Source organism: Globicephala melas, chromosome 6 (assembly GCF_963455315.2).
Source record: "Globicephala melas chromosome 6, mGloMel1.2, whole genome shotgun sequence".
In the NCBI taxonomy this organism is placed as follows: Eukaryota; Metazoa; Chordata; class Mammalia; order Artiodactyla; family Delphinidae; genus Globicephala; species Globicephala melas.
This window is the reverse complement of record NC_083319.1, coordinates 80214805-80235186: the sequence shown is the minus strand read 5'-3', so window position 1 is coordinate 80235186 and position 20382 is coordinate 80214805. Positions and strand designations below refer to the sequence as shown.

Sequence of the window (20382 nt, the reverse complement as noted above, 5' to 3'; positions counted from 1 at the left end):
AAAAAAAACTCAAAATGGGGGCTTCTCTGGTGGCGCAGTGGTTAAGAGTCCGCCTGCCGATGCAGGGGACACGGGTTCGTGCCCCGGTTTGGGAAGATCCCACATGCCGCGGAGCGGCTGCGCCCATGAGCCATGGCTGCTGAGCCTGCATGTCCAGAGCCTGTGCTCCGCAACGGGAGAGGCCACAACAGTGAGAGGCCCGCATACCGCAAAAAAAAAAAAAAAAAAAACTCAAAATGGATCAAAGACCTAAATGTGAGACCTAAAACTGTAACACATAGGGGAAAAGCGTCCAATGATTTCTTGGATATGATACCAAAAGCATAGGCAGCAAGAATAAATATAGATAAATTGGACTAGATCAAAATTAAAAACTTCTGGGGCTTCCCTGGTGGTGCAGTGGTTAAGAATCTGCCTGCCAGTGCAGGGGACATGGGTTTGAGCCCTGGTCTGGGACGATCCCACATGCCGCGGAGCAACTAAGCCTGTGCACCAGAACTACTGAGCCTGCCCTCTAGAGCCTGTGCTGCACAACAAGAGAAGCCACCGCAATGAGAAGCCTGCGCACTGCAACGAAGACCCAATGCAGCCAAATAATAATAATAATAATAATAATAAAAAATTAAAAACTTCTGTGCAGGGCACAGTTGACAGAGTGAAAAGGCAACCTATGAAATGGGAAAAAATATTTGCAAGTCATATATGTGATAAGGGGTTAATATCCAGAAGATTAAAAGGACTTCTACAATGCAACAACAATAAAATAACATGATTTAAAAATGGGTAAAGGACTTGAATAGGTATTTCTCTGAAGAAGATATACAAATGGCCAAAAAACATGGAAAGATGCTCAACATCGCTAATCATTAGAGAAATGCACATCAAAGCCACAGTGAGATATCACCTTACCTCACACCCATTAGGATGACTGCTATTAAAAGAAAAAAAACCGAAATAAGAAAATAACAAGTGTTGGCAAGAATGTGGAGAAATTGGAACCCTTGTACACTGCTGGTGGGAATGTAAAATGGTGCAGCCGCTATGGAAAACAGTAGGTGGTCCCTTAAAATATTAAAAACAGAATTATGAACCAGCAATCCCAATTTTGGGTATATATACAAAATAATTGAAGGCAGGATCTCAAAGAGATACTTGTACAACGATGTTCACAGCAGCATTATTCATAATAGCCAAAAGGTGGAAGCAGAGGAATAGTGTGGTGTATACATGCAATGGAATGTTTTTTAGCCTTGAAAAGGAGAGAGGTTTTGACACTTACAAGTGAATTAACCTTGAGGACATTATGCTAAGTGAAATAAGCCAGTCACAAAAAGACAAATACTGTATGATTTCACTTACATGAGGTATCTGGAGTGGTCAAACTCATTGTAACTTAAAGTAGAATGGTGGTGGTTGCCAGGGATTGGGGGCGGGGGAAATGGGGAGTTGTTTGAGTTTTGGTTTTGCAAGATTAAAAAGTTCTGGGAGGCTTCCCTGGTGGTGCAGTGGTTAAGAATCCGCCTGCCAGTGCAGGGGACACGGGTTCGAGCCCTGGTCCGGGAAGATCCCACATGCCGCAGAGCAACTAAGCCCGTGCGCCACAACTGCTGAGCCCGCGTGCCTAGAGCCCGTGCTCTGCAAAAAGAGAAGGCACCGCAATAAGAAGCCCGTGCACTGCAACGAAGAGTAGCCCCCACTTGCGGCAACTAGAGAAAGCCCGTGCGCTGCAACGAAGACCCAACGCAGCCAAAAAAAAAAGTTCTGGAGATAGATTTTACTACAATGTGAATATTCTTAACACTACTGAACTATACACTTAAAAACAGTTAAGACGGTAAGTTTTATGTTATTTGTATTTTGCCACAATTAAAAATTGAAAAAAAAAATTTATTTGAAAAAAACAAACCAAACAAAAAAACTCCAAAACTCTGAGTATACTAACAAAACACATTTATCACAGTGTGTGGTTTGAAGCCTTTGCCTTCCATCAATGAATTTCAAATCTAAGCATGTACAATATTAGGATAACCTGGTGGGCTTGTTAAACATATTGCTGGGCCTCGCCCCCCAGAGTTTCTGAATCAGTAAGCCTGGGGTGAGGACTGAGAATTTGCATTTCTAACAAGTTCCCAAGTGTTTTGAGGCTACTCCTACTGATCTAAGGATTATATTTTGAGGGCTACTGCATTAGATAATACCACAGGCTTATTCTCTATTAATCTCTATATATGTGTTTGTGATAAATCTTTGGCTTTGGAGTCCTTGAAAATTTTGTGCCTGCCATGCCCCGAAGCCGTGCATTATGCCATGTGACCCTGCTTCTTGGGCCGGTAGTATGCTATAGAGAAATGGCTAGACCTAATAGGCTGGACATTTTTGCACAGTATATGTTGAATAATCCAACTAGACCTAATAGGCTGCCCAATTTTGCACAATATATGTTGAATAATCCAATTAGAATAATCCAATCCAGTTTTGAATGCAAGACACAGGCAGGTCAGGTTGAAGTAGAGGCTAAGAGAAGCTTAATTCTGAGGAAATAACTGGTCAGGTCACCAGAATAGCCACTCTTTACCTCGAGCAATGTGAACCACATTCTACTGCCATGAGGCCTGCGTGGCTGCTGAGAAGCTTCCTGTGCTCCTCCACTTACTGGTGTGACCCTAATATAAACCTGCATCTTCTCTGCTAACAACTGCCAAGTCTCCCTTCCGTGTTTCCTGGAAGATCCTCCCACTCTGTTTTTATAGCTCTGATATCGCCATCATACCATTGAGTCTCTGCTTTTCTTTGGAAGGAAACAATATTCCAAATGAGAGAGGAGTTTTTCCATCTGCCAGAATGCCTTCGAATAATTGCAATATATGACTCTTAGGGAACATCCTGGAATTGCCGTAAAAATCGGTAAACACATTTCATTCCAGCATCCTGCTTCTCCCCTCCCTGACTGCCCCTCAGCCAGTTCATTTAGTGAAGACAGCATTAAAAAATCTTAGCAGGTTTCTCCGCTAAGGTTTCTCCCCTCCAGTCCTTTCTACCCCAGAATAGGAGAAAGCAGATTGTAGCTTTGAAAGGGGGCGGCCACAAGCAGCTACTGTCTACAGCGCAAAAGGTGGCCTTAAAAGTAGTGAGCTTTTCCTTATGAAGGGAATGTCAGAGGCTGGACGGCTGCCTAGAAACGGCCACCGAGAGAAGAGCAGCCTGAAGTCTCTCCCATTTCAGAAACTAAGAGGTGGTGATGGGGTAGCAGCTCTCGCATAGAGAGATGCTGAGAAAGCTCGTCCTCTTTGGGATAACTGCCAAGATCCAAACTTGGACCGTGGCCCAATACAGGTCCAAGTGGGGCGGGCACTTCCGGATCCGGGCATCGGGCGAGATCCTGTCAGCAGGTAATCACTGGTTGCTCTCCAGTCTGTCTCGCGACGTCATCCCACAGCGCCGGAAGTGGAGGAGTAACGTGAGCTTGTCAGCCTCCGCCGTTTCTAGGTAAGGCGGTTATCGGCCTACCTCTTCTGCCTGCCGGGTTGAGAGCCGTGGGAGTGGGCCTCAGGTCGGGTCCGCTGTTGCCTGTTAGGTGATGTGCCCTGAATAACGCTCTCACGGCTTCTTTCCCGGCAGGCGTTGCAGCATCCTCCGGCTCCAGGGCTCTAGGGCTCTGGGCTGCCCATTTCCCGTCTGCCGTGTTTTGGCGGCGCTCATGTTGGCCTCCGTCCCACTTCGCGTTCGTTCACCTGTGCCCCTGACACCTGTACCTAGCTTGGAACACAAGCAGAGGAAAGATTAGAGAATGGGCACTGTCCAACCCAAGGAGGCGGCGCAGCCTGTCAGGAAGGACATTGTTTTCTCCAGAAACGCTCCATGAGAGGAACTTGAGGGCCCTTCACAGCGTCCTCAACAGGCCTTACACGAAGACCAGAAGAAGCAAGCCTTTTCTCATGCAGACCAGTGATAGCGGTTCAACAAAGCAAGGATATAATTTCTATGTGGAATTAATGTGGTCCAGGTTTGGAGCCTTTTGAGAATTTGATTTATATTGGGCGTCATTAGAACACTTGAGACAGGACTCTTCACGTGGGAAGACACAACAGATTTGTGCCCTTTCACCTTAGTTGTGCTCTCGGATGATCTTTTTACATTTCCTTAGCTCCTGCTTTCATCCTACCTTCACTATTAACAAGAATGATAGTAGTGTTGAATGCTTGTTTTTTGCCAGATACTGAACTTTTTCTTCTTAATTTAGCCCTTGTGACAACGCTGTGGTGTAGAGCACTAATTAATATCGTTTTACAGCTGAAGAAATAAAAGCTTAAATAACTGGCCACAAGTCGCACAGTCCGTAGGTGGTGGAGGCAAGATTTGAACTTGAGCAGTTGGATTTCAGAGGCTTGGATGTTATCCACTATTTTATATTGATTTTCCTTAACTGTTTATCAAGTTCTCAAACACCTTACTCTATTGTTGTCTACTATTTTAGGGAGAAAATTGAGGTTGTCAGGTGGGCTCTCCCTCAAATTTCTGCCTCTGCCTTCCCTTCATACAGTCATCTAGCTTTACACCTATCTTTACCTTTCCTTCAGTATCAGAGGATGAGCTGTCTCCTGATCAAAGCAATTTCCTTTATTTTTGCTTCTGACCTTTCTTTTATACTTTCACCTATGAGACCTTGTTTTCATTTGTCTTTTGTGCCCTTGTCTATGTCCCAGTTATGTATAAACAAGGTCAGGTTTCTCATATCCATGTGTGTGTCATCACGCCACCCCCCACGCTCCCAAGCCAAAAAGAAAGAAAAAGTTCCTAGTGATCCATCTTCCTTTGGCTCTCATCCAGTAACTCTCTTCCCCTCTCATCCAAACTTTTAAAAGAGTATTCTAAATTCTGTCTCCAACTCCACCTGCTGTTCCTTTCTGCAGTCTAGCTTTCAGATCTGTCATTCCCCTGAAATTTTATCCTGTAGTCACTAGTGATTGATTATCAAACCAGATAGACATTCTTCAGTCATTACTGGATTCCTTTGCTGCTTTTGAAACTTGATGATACCTTTCACTCCCTACTCCTTTGCTTCTTAGGACAATACACTCAGCTGATTTATTCAACAAACATGTACTGTGATATAGAGATGAACAAGTCAAAGTGCCTCCTTCCTTTAAAGAGCTTACGTTCTGGCTGTTTTTCCATGTGCCTCTCTCACCAGTCATTTCTCCTGTGGATAGTCTTCTTCCTCCTCTCCTAAAATGTTGGGTGTTTACAAGGCTTGTGACTTTGGCTCATTGTTCTTTTCATTCTGTACACACTGCCTAGGTGAGCACATCAACTAGCTTGGTTTTAACTCCCTCCTGCATGCTCCCAAATCGAAGTGTCCGCTTAGATCTCCTCTGAGTTTCGTGCTCACCTCTGACTACCCTGGACAGCTCTGCCTGCGAGTCCCACAGACTGTTCAAATTCTGTCTTCTCTGAACTTACTCTTAGCACATCCATCACTAAATCTTGTTGATTTTGCCTCCTAAATATTTCTCAAATCTGTGCTCTTTTTTCCATCTCTATTATTGTCTTACTTTGGACCTTCTTTGATCTGAAATATGATGGCCTTCTAACTGGTATCCCCCCCTCTAGTCCTGTATCCGATGTTATCTGTTCTCCACACTACCTACCCTCCTCCCCCAAATGATCTTTGAAAACACATCTGACTGAGTCAAAGTCCTGCTAATAATATTTAAGGGGATCTGTCTGTTCATTCATACAATCTTTTCTCTCATTCAGCAAATATTTATTGTTTACTAAATTGCAAAATCCATTAGAGCTTCTAACGTTTGAGCTTTGCAGCTGGTCACCCAGGGCTCTGCTTCATCTGGACCAGCCTGCATCTCCGTCCTCTTTTTTTGCCTCATACTTAGGTTGCAGCAGTCCTGAACTGCTTCTTCATGTGCACTGTGCTGTTTCTTTGTGCACTGCCCTTGCTGTTCCCTTTGACTGGAATCTTCTCTCTGATTCCTTTCTCTTCTTCCTGCTCCTCACCTAATTAGGCTGCCCACTTTCACCTAATTAACCCAGTTAATGTATAGGTCTCATTTTAGGCCCACCTCTTATTGGAAACCTTCCTTGACACTTCCTTTCTCCAAGTCTAGGTTGGATACTCCAGCTTTGTGCTCCCACAACACCCTTTGCATAGACCAATCATTATACTTTCCACATTTGTTACAATTGTTTTTGAGTCTGTCTCCTCCACAAGACTCTGAGCCTTTTGAAGGCAGGTATGATGTATAATACCTGCATCATACAATACAAGTGAGATGTGTTACCTCCTTATTCCCAGCACCAGGGTGGCATAAGGTACATGGTAGACATGCAGTAATTTTGATTGAATGATCAAATGACTGAAGACAAAAAGTATATGATGTAGTGATTATGAACCCATTCTCAGGAGTTCCCTGGTGGTCTAGTGACTAGGATTCTGGCCTTTCACTGCCGTGTCCTGGGTTCAATCCCTGGTCGGGGAACTGAGATCCTGCAAGCCATGCAGTGTGGTCAAAAAAACCCCAAACAAGACAACAACAGCAACAAAATAACCCGTTCTCTGGAATAATTCAAATCCTATCTCTGGCACACATTGGCTGTGTGACTTGAACATGTTACTTTTCTTTTCTAAGACTTAAATTTTCCTTAGAATGAGAGTTGTGAAGATTAAATGAGATGATGTAAGTAAGACATTTAGCAAGTGCCTAGCACACGGTATGCACTTGATAAAAGTATGCTGAAGACCAGCAGATCCAGAAGTACAAGACCAGACCTAGCCTAGGCCAGTGACTTCCAGAGATCCTTCCTCCGAGTTTCCTGAATGGATGCAGTCTGTTTACAAGGAGATTATAATCTCATTTGGCCAGTGGGATTACATCCATATTTCATTTTCAGAAAAGGTAAATCCGACCACACGCAATAACAAGATGTAGAGAAGAGAAGAGGAGATGTAGAGGAGAGAAGGCTCTGTGAAGGCCTCAGGGAGGAGGTGGGACTTGGAGGTTGAGAAGAATTTTTTGTTTTTTTAGGAGGAAGGGAAGAGTATAATTCAGTACCAGGAGAGCATATTCATAATGACTTACTTGGGAGACCTGATGTAGTATGTTATACCTGAAGGATGTATGTGAGGGGAAGGAAGGAGAGAGAGGGATGGGTAAATGGGACTAGTTTTATGAAAAGAAGTGGGAGGTGAAATAAGTAACCTCTGTGGGGTTAAAGTATGAGTCTCAACTTCAAGCCTGAGGGATTTGGGATTGATCAGGGCTGTGCTGGACATTATGGTAGCCCTCAGCCACGTGTAGCTATCGTAACTTTAAGGTAAATTTTAAAAAAGCTAAGTAAGAAATTTAGTTCCTCTGTTGCACCAGCTACATTTCAGTTGCTTGATTGTCACATGGTGGCTACGTTAGTGTTTAGAACACTTATATCATTGCAGAACATTCTTCTGGACAGCGTGTTCCAGGTTACCAGATTTCTGGCCTTGTGCGGCCCATCAGATCACTTGGGTCCCTTAAGAAATAATCAGAATTTCTTTCTGACCAGTCCCTACAACTCTGGAGTGAAAAGTGTGGGGCTGAAAAGTAGAGAATTAGGATTTACCCACATAAATGTGGAGATGGGGTTGCTCAGAGAGAGTAGCAAAGCACCCCACGTAAGAGGAGCTAGAGGAGGGGAGAGAGAAGGAAGGCAGGAGAACCTGGATAGGATTATTATCTGGTCATTCACTTGCAAATATTTATTATATTCTTGCTGTATGCTAGGTATTAAGTGCTAGGGGTATAGTGGAAGGAAAAATGGCCTTGACTTCTGCTGTCATAGAGCTTGCAGTTTATGGAGTTTTACTGGATGAGTTATATTGAAGATTCAGGAACATCCATCCTTATGTGCTCCCCATATTCTAAAATGCTTCATTCCTAGAAGTTGGAATTGAAGGCTGAAATGGGCGAAGATATTGCTTAAGGTTAGTTACATAAGCATCCTGTAGTCACTGCTTCAGTTTCTCAAGGTGTAGTAAATAGAAACATTATAACTTCAGAACTTTAGAGGGAATGAAGCATGTGAATGTATGTTTGTGTGGGGCAGGAGGGGTAGGTCCTATTATCCTGCAAAAGTCAGCCATGCTCTCAGCTGTCCTCTGGATTCCCTCCTGTCCCTGCTATCCAACTGTTCTCTTTTCAGGCTTCTTTTATTATTACTGTGAGTAGTCAGTTACCAGATGACTTATTTCCCAATGCTTGATGAAGACATACTTCATTTCTCAGTCCATTACCTGCTCATTCATCAGTTTCCAGCAAGAGCAAACATGCCCCTCTGAACACATAGTGTTTAGAAGTGGGACTTGCCTGTAGCACCATCATCATTTGAGGCTCTGGGTTTAGGATTTTAGATTTACACCTGACTCTTCATGCACTTGCATCAGCTCCCTCACAAAGGAGTTGCCTTTTAGACCTAACTCTGGCCCACATTAAATTTATTAAATGACTCATCTCTGACTCTAGATTTCTCCACTCCAGCCTGCCTATACACAGCATCATTTCACCTCACTCTGCAGCTCAGACCCTGGCAGTTGTCTCCTATGGACTGTTAAATCTCCACTTTTTGGCCTAGTGTTCTTTCAACACCTTTGCCTTCTTTGGGTGGCTCTCTGGGGCAGCTCCTCTGGGTTGGCCAACTAAGGTCTGCTTCTCACCCCTCACCCATGGCTTGTCATTGCTGAAATCTGTACCGTCACTTGTGCTTTTTGAAGTGGAATGTCCACTCCCACTCCTTTTCTTTCTTATCAGTCCCCTTGGCTCTTGGCTTTTTCTACTGGGCAGTTTCCAAAGCCTTTCCTGACTGATCCTATTTCTGTGACTGCATGTCTTCAGCACTCATTTGCTCACTCTGCTTTGCGTTATTCTGTCTTTGCAGATGGTAGTGAAACTCTGATTTTGAAAAATCTGGTTTCTTTTATCTCCCCTTTGGATACAAAGCTTGTGCAGAGCGGCTGATTGAGTGTTGCCTTGCCTGCAAGGGGTGTTTCGCAAGGAGAGGGTATTTGAGGCTTGAGCATTAGTAGGCTTCTGGAGTCTAGGGAGGTGTCCCAAAGATCTAGTCTGTCCCTCCCACAGTTCCCTGTTCTGCCCCTAGGTGATCTCATCCTCTCTTTTTACCCTAACTTCTGTGACATGTTGATGCTTCTCATATATATACATTCAGTTAAGGACAGATACTTCCTTTTTGTGTCAGAGCTGGTCATAATTCTTACAACTTTAACAACCTTGTGGCATTTACCTTTATAAGCCCCTGATTCTTTCTCTCCGCTGAAACACTTTGTTTTACTCGAAACTGTGTCTCCTGAATTGCAATTCCCAAGACTCCAAATAACGCACTTTATAGTCTCAAAAAATACACACACACACACACACACACACTTTCAGTCCCTTCCCCTCCTTGAGCTTCATACCCGTATATCCTAGTGTGACTCTAGGATCTTCTGCAGGCAACTTAATCTAATTGCGTTTCAATCTGAAATCATCTCTTCTTCGCTTATCATTTATCCCTAAATTATGTCTCCAGTGTTTTCCTCATTTTGGGTAATGAGTACTTCCAAATTAGAAACCTTCACTCCCTTGTTATTCCCCAAATGCAGTCAGCAATAAGTCTACCTTCACAATTTCTCCTGGCTCTTTTTCCTCTCCATCCTCTTTCTTCAGGCCTCGTCCCTCTCCCGAATTTCTTCTCTTTCTCTTCTACTGATATCCTACATGACCATAAAAGTTGTTTTACAAAAGAATATCAGACCCTCCAGTAGTGTTGTGCAGGTTGTGTATTGCACAAAGGTGCTGCATTCACACTTTAGAAATTGTAGGTTTGTATATTTATTATGACTATCTTCTGGCAGATGGCAGTAAAATGTGTTGTTCTAACATCAGTATGTTTTGACAGTTAAGGAATGGAAACCTTGATGCCTATGGAGAACATCCTCTGTTCTTATGTCCTTAGCTCTCTGCCAGGCAAGCTTCTCACCCTTTAAAACTGAGCGTGAATATCCCTTCCTTGTGAAGCCTTTTTTGATGCTCCCTACAAGAGTTAGTCTTTCCTTTCCCTGGGCTAAGGCCATATTTGGCTACTCCCTTCTTATAGTAGATATTACATTATATTGTAATAATTGATATATGAGTCTGCCCCATTGTACTCCAGGCCCCTGAAGGCTAGGGACAATGTTTCATCATTCTTTGATCCTCAGCAGGTAGCTTAATGTCCAGCACATAGAGTATATCAATAAACATAACAAATATTTGATTACATAGCATGACTGAGGCACAGAAGTAAATACTTTACCCATATTGTTTTATTTAATCCTCACAACACCTTCATGAGTCCTGTCATTATCACATTTTACAGGTGAGGAAATTGAGACTAGGGAGGTGAAGTCACTTGCCTCAAGATGAACAGCTGGTAAATGGCATGTGTGGTGGTGCTGGGGTGTGGTCCTGGAGGACCTGTGCTAGTTTTTCCAGCGATTCTCTTGTGTTTTGTCTCTCAGACTAAAGATGCGGGTGTGCTGGTTGGTGAGACAGGACAATCGGCACCAGCGAATCAAACTTCCACATTTGGAAGCAGTCATGGTTGGGCGCAGCCCCGAGACCAAGATCACTGACAAGAAATGTTCTCGACAGCAAGGTAACTGGTCATAGGATTGTGGAGATTACCATGTTTGGTTCCCTCAGATGGTGATATAATCAAAGATGTACATTTCCTGGATGGTACTGATGGAAAACCTTTTGTGTGCCATAAACAAAACTCAGGAACTGAGCTCTTTTAGCCAGTGCTAGGGCCCCATGCACTCCTGACTCCACCCTCTGAAAGTGGTTAATATTCAGTGTTGGGAGCAGGCAGGTTCTATCCTGTACTATGGGTTGGTGGAACTGAGTTCTGCACTCTGCTTTGCCCAGGGAGATTCCTCTTTGGGCAGTGAGACAATTGAATTCTGGGATTTCCAGTTTGGAACCATGTCTGAGAAGTGATGGGATGGTTTCGTCCTTTACATTTTGCCACACACAGAGGGTGGTATCTTTAAAAGACTATGACATCTAGCTCTTGAAATGCCTTTCATGGGATTTAATGAAATGAAAGTCCTTAGGAAAAATCTTTACCATGTACCTCATTTTTTACCTGTAAACTCCAGACATGCTCACTGCTACCAGGCCTCCCCCTGCAGTGTGTTTGCCATGGTTCCTAAGGCTTGGAGTCTGCAGCACTGATTATGGTTTTTCCCACATGAGTTAATCTAAATGGGAAAAAGAAAAATGCCATGCTTGAGCTGGCTAAGCCAAACATACAGAAGCAGACTCTGCTTCTTGCTCTCTGTCTGCCTTGTCACAGCAGCAGCTGTAGGGATGTGTAAGTCAGCCTGTCCAGAGGCTTTTTGTTCATGTATCTGAACACAAGTATTTAGTGTTACGTCTTCCCACACATGCTCAGACTGTTCTGTCCCTGCAATCCTTTTTCTAGAATATTCTTTCTACTCCTCCTACCCAAGGCCAGCTGAACTTCAGTTTTCCAGGAACGTATCTTTTAACTTTTTCTCTGTTGAAGGCATCTGATGGTTTCATACAATAGTGGAAGTCTTGATTTAATCCTGAGATATAAGAGCTTGTGAGAGAAATGGGTCCCCTTTCCTGACTGCAGAGTCTGTGATCCTGAGTGGGCCAAGGGCTCTGGAATAGGGAGACTTGTAGGGATTCAGTGAAGCTGCCTTATAAAGATATTAGCAGTAGCTAAGGGAGTATGTACACTGTTGGGCATTTTATGGAAGGACCTGGAGCCCTAGCCACCTGAATAATGGATGATTTTGCTCTTAGGCCTTTGAGGAAACCCTTGTCACATTGCCTCCTGGAGTGAGGCTTCATTGTCTTGTAGGGAGAACAGGAGCAAGTGCCTGGTTCTTCATGGCATTTGGGTTTAACTTTTTTCAATCTCTTTCAGTACAGTTGAAAGCGGAGTGTAACAAAGGATATGTCAAGGTAAAGCAGGTATGTCTATTTGTAACTTGGATTTCCATGTTATACTTGATGATTTTCTTACACTGTTGACTTTAGAATGTCTGTGCCAGCCAATAAAGGGTTCTCTGTCACGTGTGGAAGTGGCAGAGTAACGGAAGTGAATATTAAGCACAGTGCCTGGCACATAGTAAGTGGTGAACATAGGAGTAGCTATATTGCTATTATTATAATTATTTTCTGATTATTCCATAGGTAGGGGTCAATCCCACCAGCATTGACTCACTCATAATTGGGAAAGACCAAGAGGTGAAGCTGCAGCCTGGCCAGGTCCTCCACCTGGTGAATGAACTTTATCCATATATCATAGAGTTTGAGGAAGAGACAAAGAACCCTGGCCTGGAAACACACAGGAAGAGAAAGAGGTCAGGCAACAGTGATTCTGTAGAAAGGGATGCTGCCCAGGAAGCTGAGGCCAGTACAAGACTAGAACCTGGGAACAACTCTAGCCAGTGCTCTGTGCCCCCAAAGAAGGAGAAAGATGCATCCACCAAAAAGGTGAGGGTAGTGTGCTTGATAGATGATGTGGAGATTAAACGAGGTGTAATGACTACTTAATTGTTTTGTACACAGTAAAGCCCAGACATGCCTAGGGGTTATTAACCATGATGAAAGAGTCACTTGTTTGTGTCACCAGTCAGTTGGGTGAATATCCCTTTATGTACTTTTCTCTTGAATTTCTGAGGTAAGCCCCTTGAAGGTAGGGTGATAATGGCAGTGTGCTTAACACTGAGCTGCTAAAATGGGTCAGTGTATATCTATAGAAGGTTAAGATTGGAACATTCTTCATAGATCATGTGATTCACATCCTGATGTCAAAGTGGAAACTTAGGCTGTACATGGAGTGGGAGAGGGCAAAGAACATGCAGTTCACACTCTGGTGTTTCCAGCCTCTGTCTAGACATGCAGCTCTGAATATGGTAAGAAAATGGGGATGGCTTATGATTCATAAAGGAAAAGGTTGAGGTAAAGAGATATAGTTTAATTCTTAAAGACTGACCGTATTTCCAAGTTTGGTTGGACTTTGCTGATGTCCAGTATTAACTACTGACAAAATTAACTATCGCATTTGTGATTTACATTGCCCCTTTTTGCTCTAGGAATCATTGGGCCACTGGAGTCAAGGCTTGAAGATTTCAATGGAGGACCCCAAAATGCAGGTCAGAATAAAATTTTGGCATTGAAATACATTTCACGTTTTAAATGATCACTTCACAGAGTTCATAACTACAAATGAAATCCAAGGAAATTAGTCCTTCTGAGTGAGATTTGTTTTACTGGGCTATTTTGTGAGATCAAGTGGCTTTTCTCATTGTCAGTAAGTTAGCAACTGGAGTTCTTTGGAGAGAAGCCAAGTTTTTCAAATGAATATCCCTTCTGCCTTGTTCCTCCTTCTTCCTTCTTCTTCTGGGTACTATTATTATAAGGGAAGTTGTGTTAACCTTAGTGTGGTCTCTTTCAACAGAGTGTCAGATAATGTATAGTGACTGTAGTTACTGGGCTGCCCTGGGATTAATAGTCAGGCATCATCCTGGGAGGAGTCTGAGTTCTTAAATTACATCCTGGGGTGACAAGGGGCAATCTGATAGGGCTTCTTGGAACACACTTGCATGTATCATGTGGTCTCCTGTGTTAGAGTGAGAATAGTGCATTTGAGTTCATGCCTGCAGGGGTTTTACATCAGATCCTCAGGAACTATGTGCCTCTTCTGTGTGTTCTGTGTAGTGTGGTGACTGAAAACGCAGACTGGGGTCAACTAGATCTGTGTTGGAATTCTAGACTTCCCACTTAGTACTGATAACTATGTGACCTGGCACAAGACACTCAACTTATCTGAGTCTCTGTGCTTTCATTGGTCAAAATCGGGATACTAAGACCTTCTGCACAAGATTGTGGTGGGAATTAAGTGAGTTAATGAATGTGACTGTATCTGGCACACACAAGATGCACTGTAGATGTCCGTTTCCTTCTCTTGTGCCCCTCTGCTAGGTTTACAAAGATGAGCAGGTGGTGGTGATTAAGGATAAATACCCCAAGGCTCGTCACCACTGGCTGGTCTTACCATGGGCCTCCATTTCCAGTCTGAAGGCTGTGACCGGAGAACACCTTGAGCTCCTCAGACACATGCACACTGTGGGGGAAAAAGTGATTGCAGACTTTGCTGGGTCTAGCAAACTCCGCTTCCGATTGGGCTACCATGCCATTCCCAGCATGAGGTAAGCCTTGTGGGGAGTGCTGGTGTGTCCTGGTTCTATCTAGGTGGACAGATGGATTCAGCCTGGGTCTGCTGACTGTGCTCATAGCCCTGAGGTCCAGGGGAGTAGGGTGGGGTGTTTCCAAGGCAGGTGGGCTGAAACTTCAACCCTCCTGCCTGACTTGCTCATAAGCCTTGAGTTCCTACTTCTGCTTATAATTCGATAACTTACAGTTCTTTGTTCTTCTCAAAGTGTAAACTCTGATAGCCTAACTTATGAACTAGATGAAGCAGCTTCATTGCCTTCGGGTGAAGAACTGTGGTCAGTGGCTTTTATCAGATTTTTCAGAAGCATCTATAACCCCTAAATGATTAGGGGCCATTGCTTTGAAGGAGGCAAGCATCACTGAATTCTTTCATGACAGCCTAGTAGATCTAAGATTTAAAATAAAATGAGAAAAAAGTGTAGAGCCTGTTTTCCTTTGGCTCATACCCAGAAGGATTCAGAAATTAATGATTGATTCTTTTCAAGGAATGAAAGCAAGGCAGATCTCCAGTTCTTTTGAGCTAAGCAACAAGATAAGCAGAGTGATTGGGTTTCTGAGTCTTTATCTTAGGCTGTTTTTTTTTTTTTTTTTGGTGGTAAAATACACGTAACATAAAATTTACTATTTTAACTATTTTTAAGTGTACAGTTCAGTGGCATTAAGTACATTCACATTGTTGTGCGACCATCACCACCATCTATTTCTAGAACTTTTTTCATCTTCCTGAATTACCTCTCATTCCTTCCTCCCCCTAGCCCTTGGCAACCACGATTCTAGTTTCTGTTTCTATGAATTTGACTTCCCTAGGTACCTCATATAAGTGGAATTATACAGTATCTGTTGTTTTGTGGCTGGATTATTTCACTTAGGATAATGTCTTCAAGGTTCATCCATATTGTAGCGTGTGTCAGAATTTCTTTTGGTTATTTTATCTAACCACCTAACAGTCTTCACAGTTTATTAGGTGGGTAATTATGACTTAGATTACTGGTTACCTTAACAAGTGAAATTTTTGTGCCACATTTTTTCCCCATCAATACTCTTTATTTTAAATTGAGGCATAACTTACATACAATAAAATGCACAATAAGATCTATAGTTTGATCAGTCTTGATGTATATGCCATGTAACTGTCACTGTGATCAAGATACAGAACGTTTCTATCATCTCCCAGGAAGTTCCCTTGTGCTCCTTTCTTGCAGTCCTCCCCTCAATCCCCACGTGTTGTTCTCCTTTCTTTCAGCATAGATTAGTTTTGTCTGTTCTAGAACTTCATATAAGTGGAATCATACAATGTATCCTCTTTTTCTATCTTTTTTTGGTCAGCATAATGGATTTTGAGATTCATGCATGTTGTTGTGTATATCATGGATATACTTCATTTTTTTGCTCTTGTATAAATACCCAGAAGTGGAATTGCTAGGTCACAGGGTGGAAGTTATGTTGTATCTCATTAAAAAAATATTTTTTAATTGTTAAAACCTTATTCAAAAATTTAGGGCAAAAAGTCACCCATAATCCTATTTCCCTAATACTGCAGAGCTCATGACTAACAGCCCTTGATCACAAAGCCCTTTTCACGTAGTAATCATGGTGTCCATACCCTTTTTTTAAAAAAATTTTTAATTGGGGTGCTTCCCTGGTGGTGCAGTGGTTGAGAGTCCGTCTGCCGATGCAGGGGACACGGGTTTGTGCCCCGGTCCGGGAGGATCCCACATGCTGCGGAGCGGCTGGGCCCGTGATCCATGGCCGCTGAGCCTGCGCGTCCAGAGCCTGTGCTCCGCAACGGGAGAGGCCACAACAGTGAGAGGCCCACGTACCACAACAAAAAAAAAAAGAAAAAAAATTTTAATTGGGGTATAGTTGCTTTACAATGCTGTGTCAGTTTCCGCTGTACAACGAAGTGAATCGATTATATGTATACATATATCCTCTCCCTCTTGGACCTCCCTTCCCCCGCCCCCATCCCACCCATTGAGGTCACCACAGAGCACCGAGCTAAGCTCCCTGTGCTGTACAGCAGGTTCCCACTAGTTATCTATTTTACACATGGTAGTGTATATATGTCAATCCTAATCTCCCAATTCATCCCAGCCCCTGCTTCCCACCCTGTGTCCACACGTCTGTTTTCTGCATCTGCTATTGTGCTAAGGAGAATGCTAAAGGCAAGAGCTGTGACTGGTGTGGGTGGGAAGCAAAATGACCAGTAAGTAAAGTTTCCAGTTACATATCCTTTTATGATCACTCTTTTTTTTGCGGTACGCGGGCCTCTTACCGCTGTGGCCTCTCCCATTGCGGAGCACAGGCTCCGGACGCGCAGGCCCAGCGGCCATGGCTCACGGGCCCAGCTGCTCTGCGGCGCGTGGGATCCTCCTGGACTGGGGCACAAACCCATGTCCCCTGTATCGGCAGGCGGACTCTCAACCACTGCGCCACCAGGGAAGCCCTATGATCACTCTTTATGATATCATTTTGAATAAATTAAAGATAGGAAGGAAAAGGTAATAAATTAAATATTTTTTCTTTTGTAAAAGTAATATATTTTCAATTTAGAAAATATAAAACTGGAAGTATGAAGTAGAACAAAGATCTTCTATAATATCACCACTAATTAAACTCTAGACCTTATTCAAATTTCAGCCATTTTTCTTTCCATTTTTTTTCTGCTCCAGGATCCCACATTGCATTTATTTGTTGTCTCTCCTTAGTCTCCCTGATCTGTGACAGCTCCTCCTCCTTTTCTGGTTTTCATGACCTTGACACTTTTTATGAGTACTGGCTAGTTGTTTTACGGGATGTCTCTCAATTTGAGTTTGTCTGATGTTTTTTCATGACTAGATTAAGGTTATCAATATACCACAGAAATGATGTGTGTCCTTCTCAGTGCATCATATCAAGGAGTGCATGATGTCAAGATGGTTTGTTGCTCGTGATATTCACCTTGATCACTTTGTTGAGGTGGTGTCTGCCAGGTTTCTCTACTCAAAGTTACTGTTTTTCCCTTGTAATTGATGAATATCTTGGGGGGAGATGTTTAAGACTATGCTACTATATATTTTCTCCTCAAACTTTTGCCCAGTGATTTTAGCATCTATTGGTGGATCTTGCCTGCAACAGTTATTATTATGGTGTTTACCTAAAGGTAATTTTATGTTTCCCTCATTCCTTCTAATTTATTAATTGGAATTACTCTGTGTGGAAGAACTGTCCCTTCTCCCCCATTATGTATTTATTCAATACACGTATGGACTCATGGATATTTATTTTAGTCTATAGGATTTAATTTAATCTATCTCTGTTTATTGCTCAAATTGTTCCAGCTTTGGTCATTGGAAATTCCTTTAGATTGGCTCCTGTATCACTTTGACATGCCCCAAACATTTTTTGAGCTCTTCCTTATTTTCTGACTCCTTATTTTTTGGAACAAGATGTTCCAGGCTTATCTTATATTTTTCCTGTTCTAGCCCTGGAATGAACCACTTTTCCAAAGAGCCCTAGTTCTTTTTAATGGATAATGACATTTATAAGCCAAGACTAGGGCACGAGGTTTCTGTAGAGAGAAGTGGTTGGTTCCAGAGTGTCTTTGCTTCTAGGTTCTCTTAGCAGATGAAGCCAGGAAATACATGCATGAATCCTTACCCACACAGATACATGCACCTCTCTGTTTATTTCTCTGTTTACCTACCTGTACATGTGTATGGAAAGCCATGAGCTCATGCTGATACTTCTGATTCCAGTCCAACTCCACAGGTTCATCCTTGTCTTCCTGTTTCCTTTTTTGTGACTTCTTTCTCCAACAGTGAGAAATTTGGCTCTCTTTAGCTACAATTAGTTCACTTATTTGTTCAGTCCTAGTATACACATAAAATAGTTGCAGAATTGCTAATCCGCACCCAGGTGAGAAAGACATTTTACTCACTAGAGTACAGACTTTGTATATAACGTTCTTTTTATCTTTACAGAATTCAGTCAAAATACTGTTTTCCAAGCTTAACTAGGTAGTTATTTTCTTCCCGACCCCCTTCAGTGTGGTTCCCTTTTTATTTGTAATACAGTTAGGTTTATTTGTTACTGCTTATATTCCATTTTAAATTCCCACACGGCACTGGTTGGTTTTGATGATTTGTTGGGAGAATGTGAAATATTACTGATTCTAAGAGTCAAAGCTATACAAAAAGTCATCCTACTTGGTTTAACAAGTCCAAAAGCAAACTCTTGGTTTTCTTCCTTAAACCTGCTTTTCCTGAAGCTTCTTCATCTTAGCAAGTGGCACCTCCCCAAACCTACATCCAATCCATTAGTTGGTCCCATTGGTTCTATTCCAGAATATATTCAAAATTGGATTGCTTCTTGTCATCTCGACTGCTATAGCTCCTGTCTAAAACATGATTATTTCTGGCCTGGACTGCTGCAGCAGCCTCCTAACTGGTCTCTCTGTATCCATCCTTACCCTTTCTACAGACCTTTCTCCACACAGTAGCCAGAGTGATCTTATCAAGTGTCAATCAGATAACAGGACTCCCCTGCTTAAAATCCTTCAGTGGTTCCCAGTGTAATCAGAATAAAATGCAAACCCTCTGCCAACCTATAAGACCCTTTATGATCTGGCTTCTACCTAGTCCCTGCTCCTTGTTTCCAGCCATTCCAGCCATATTTCCTTTCTGCTCCTTGGTTGCACCAAGCCCTTTTTCAGGGCCTTCACACTTGGTCTCCCCACTCCCTGAAACACTCTTTCAGATCTTTGCTTTCATGACTGCTTTCTCAGCTCAAATCACTGCCTGGGAGAGGCCTTCCCTGGACACCCTAGCTACTTAAAGAGGCAGCCTCTACCCTCAGGCACTCTCTATCCCATTCCCCTGTTTTATTTTTTTCTTAGCAATGTTAACATTTTGAATTTTCCTTGTTTATCTGTTTACTTATTTATTATTTCTCTCCCCTCATTAGAATATAATTTCTGTAAGGGCATAGGCCTTTCCCATTTTGTTCACTGCTAAATTCCCAGTGCTAGTACAGTGCTTGGCCTGAGTAGGTACTTAATGAGCCGTAAATAGTCTTTTTTTTTTTTAATTAGGATATAGTTGCTTCACAATGTTGTGCTAGTGTCTGCTGTACAGTGAAGTGAATCAGCCATATGTATATACATATCCCCTCCCTTCTGGTTTTCCCTCCCCTCTAGGTTACCTCAGAGCATCGAGTAGAGTTCCCTGCGCTATACAGCAGGCTCTCATTGGTTATCTATTCCATACATAGCAGTGTATACATGTCAATCCCAATCTCCCAATTCATCCCATCCCCTTTCCCCTCTCAGTGTCCATGCATTTGTTCTCTACGTCTGTGTCTCTATTTCTGCTTTGCAAATAAGATCATCTATACCATTTTTTTAGATTCCTTATATATGCATTAATATATATTGGGTTTTCTCCTTCTGACTTACTTCACTCCGTATGACAGTCTCTAGGTCCATCCATGTCTCTACAAATGACCCCATTTCGTTCCTTTTAATGGCTGAGTAATATTCCATTGTGTATATGTACCACATCTTCTTTATCCATTCATCTGTCGATGGACATTTAGGTTGCTTTAAATAGTCTTAAGTGAATGAATGAATGAGTGGAGTTAAATGGAAACACTATCAATATTTTACATACCCATACTTTTTGTCATTTTGATTAAGCTAGGTTTAATGGTCAATCTTTGTTTGCTCTCAACTAGCCATGTACACCTTCATGTGATCAGCCAGGATTTTGATTCTCCTTGCCTTAAAAACAAAAAACACTGGAATTCTTTCAATACCGAATACTTCCTCGAATCACAAGGTAAACAGTGTTCTTTGGTTTTTACATTTGTTTCATTTTCTCAGTTGTTCTTTTTTTAAAAAAATTAATTAATTAATTTACTTTTGGCTGTGTTGGGTCTTTGTTGCTGTGCACGGGCTTTCTTTAGTTGGGGTGAGAGGGGACTACTCTTCGTTGCAGTGTGCAGGCTTCTCATTGTGGTGGCTTCTCTTGTTGCAGAGCACGGGCTCTGGGCGCATGGGCTTCAGTAGTTGTGGCACGTGGGCTCAGTAGTTGTGGCTTGCAGGCTC

The 20382-nt window shown here is 42.6% G+C and overlaps 1 protein-coding gene across 5 annotated transcripts in view; it reads left to right on the top strand.

Annotated features, from left to right (window-relative positions):
- Positions 1–20382, top strand: part of APTX (aprataxin) — a 70978-nt gene that overhangs the window by 8799 nt on the left and 41797 nt on the right. For 2 of the 5 annotated variants that reach the window (XM_060301030.1, XM_030832670.2), the window contains exons 1-8: positions 3406–3486; positions 3619–4003; positions 10541–10677; positions 11983–12029; positions 12252–12554; positions 13157–13216; positions 14046–14272; positions 20010–20113. In XM_060301030.1, coding sequence (XP_060157013.1) covers positions 3936–4003; positions 10541–10677; positions 11983–12029; positions 12252–12554; positions 13157–13216; positions 14046–14272; positions 20010–20113 — 946 coding nt within the window. In that variant the 5' untranslated portion in view covers positions 3406–3486; positions 3619–3935. The other 3 variants (XM_060301031.2, XM_030832671.3, XM_060301032.2) reach the window with 3 other exon arrangements.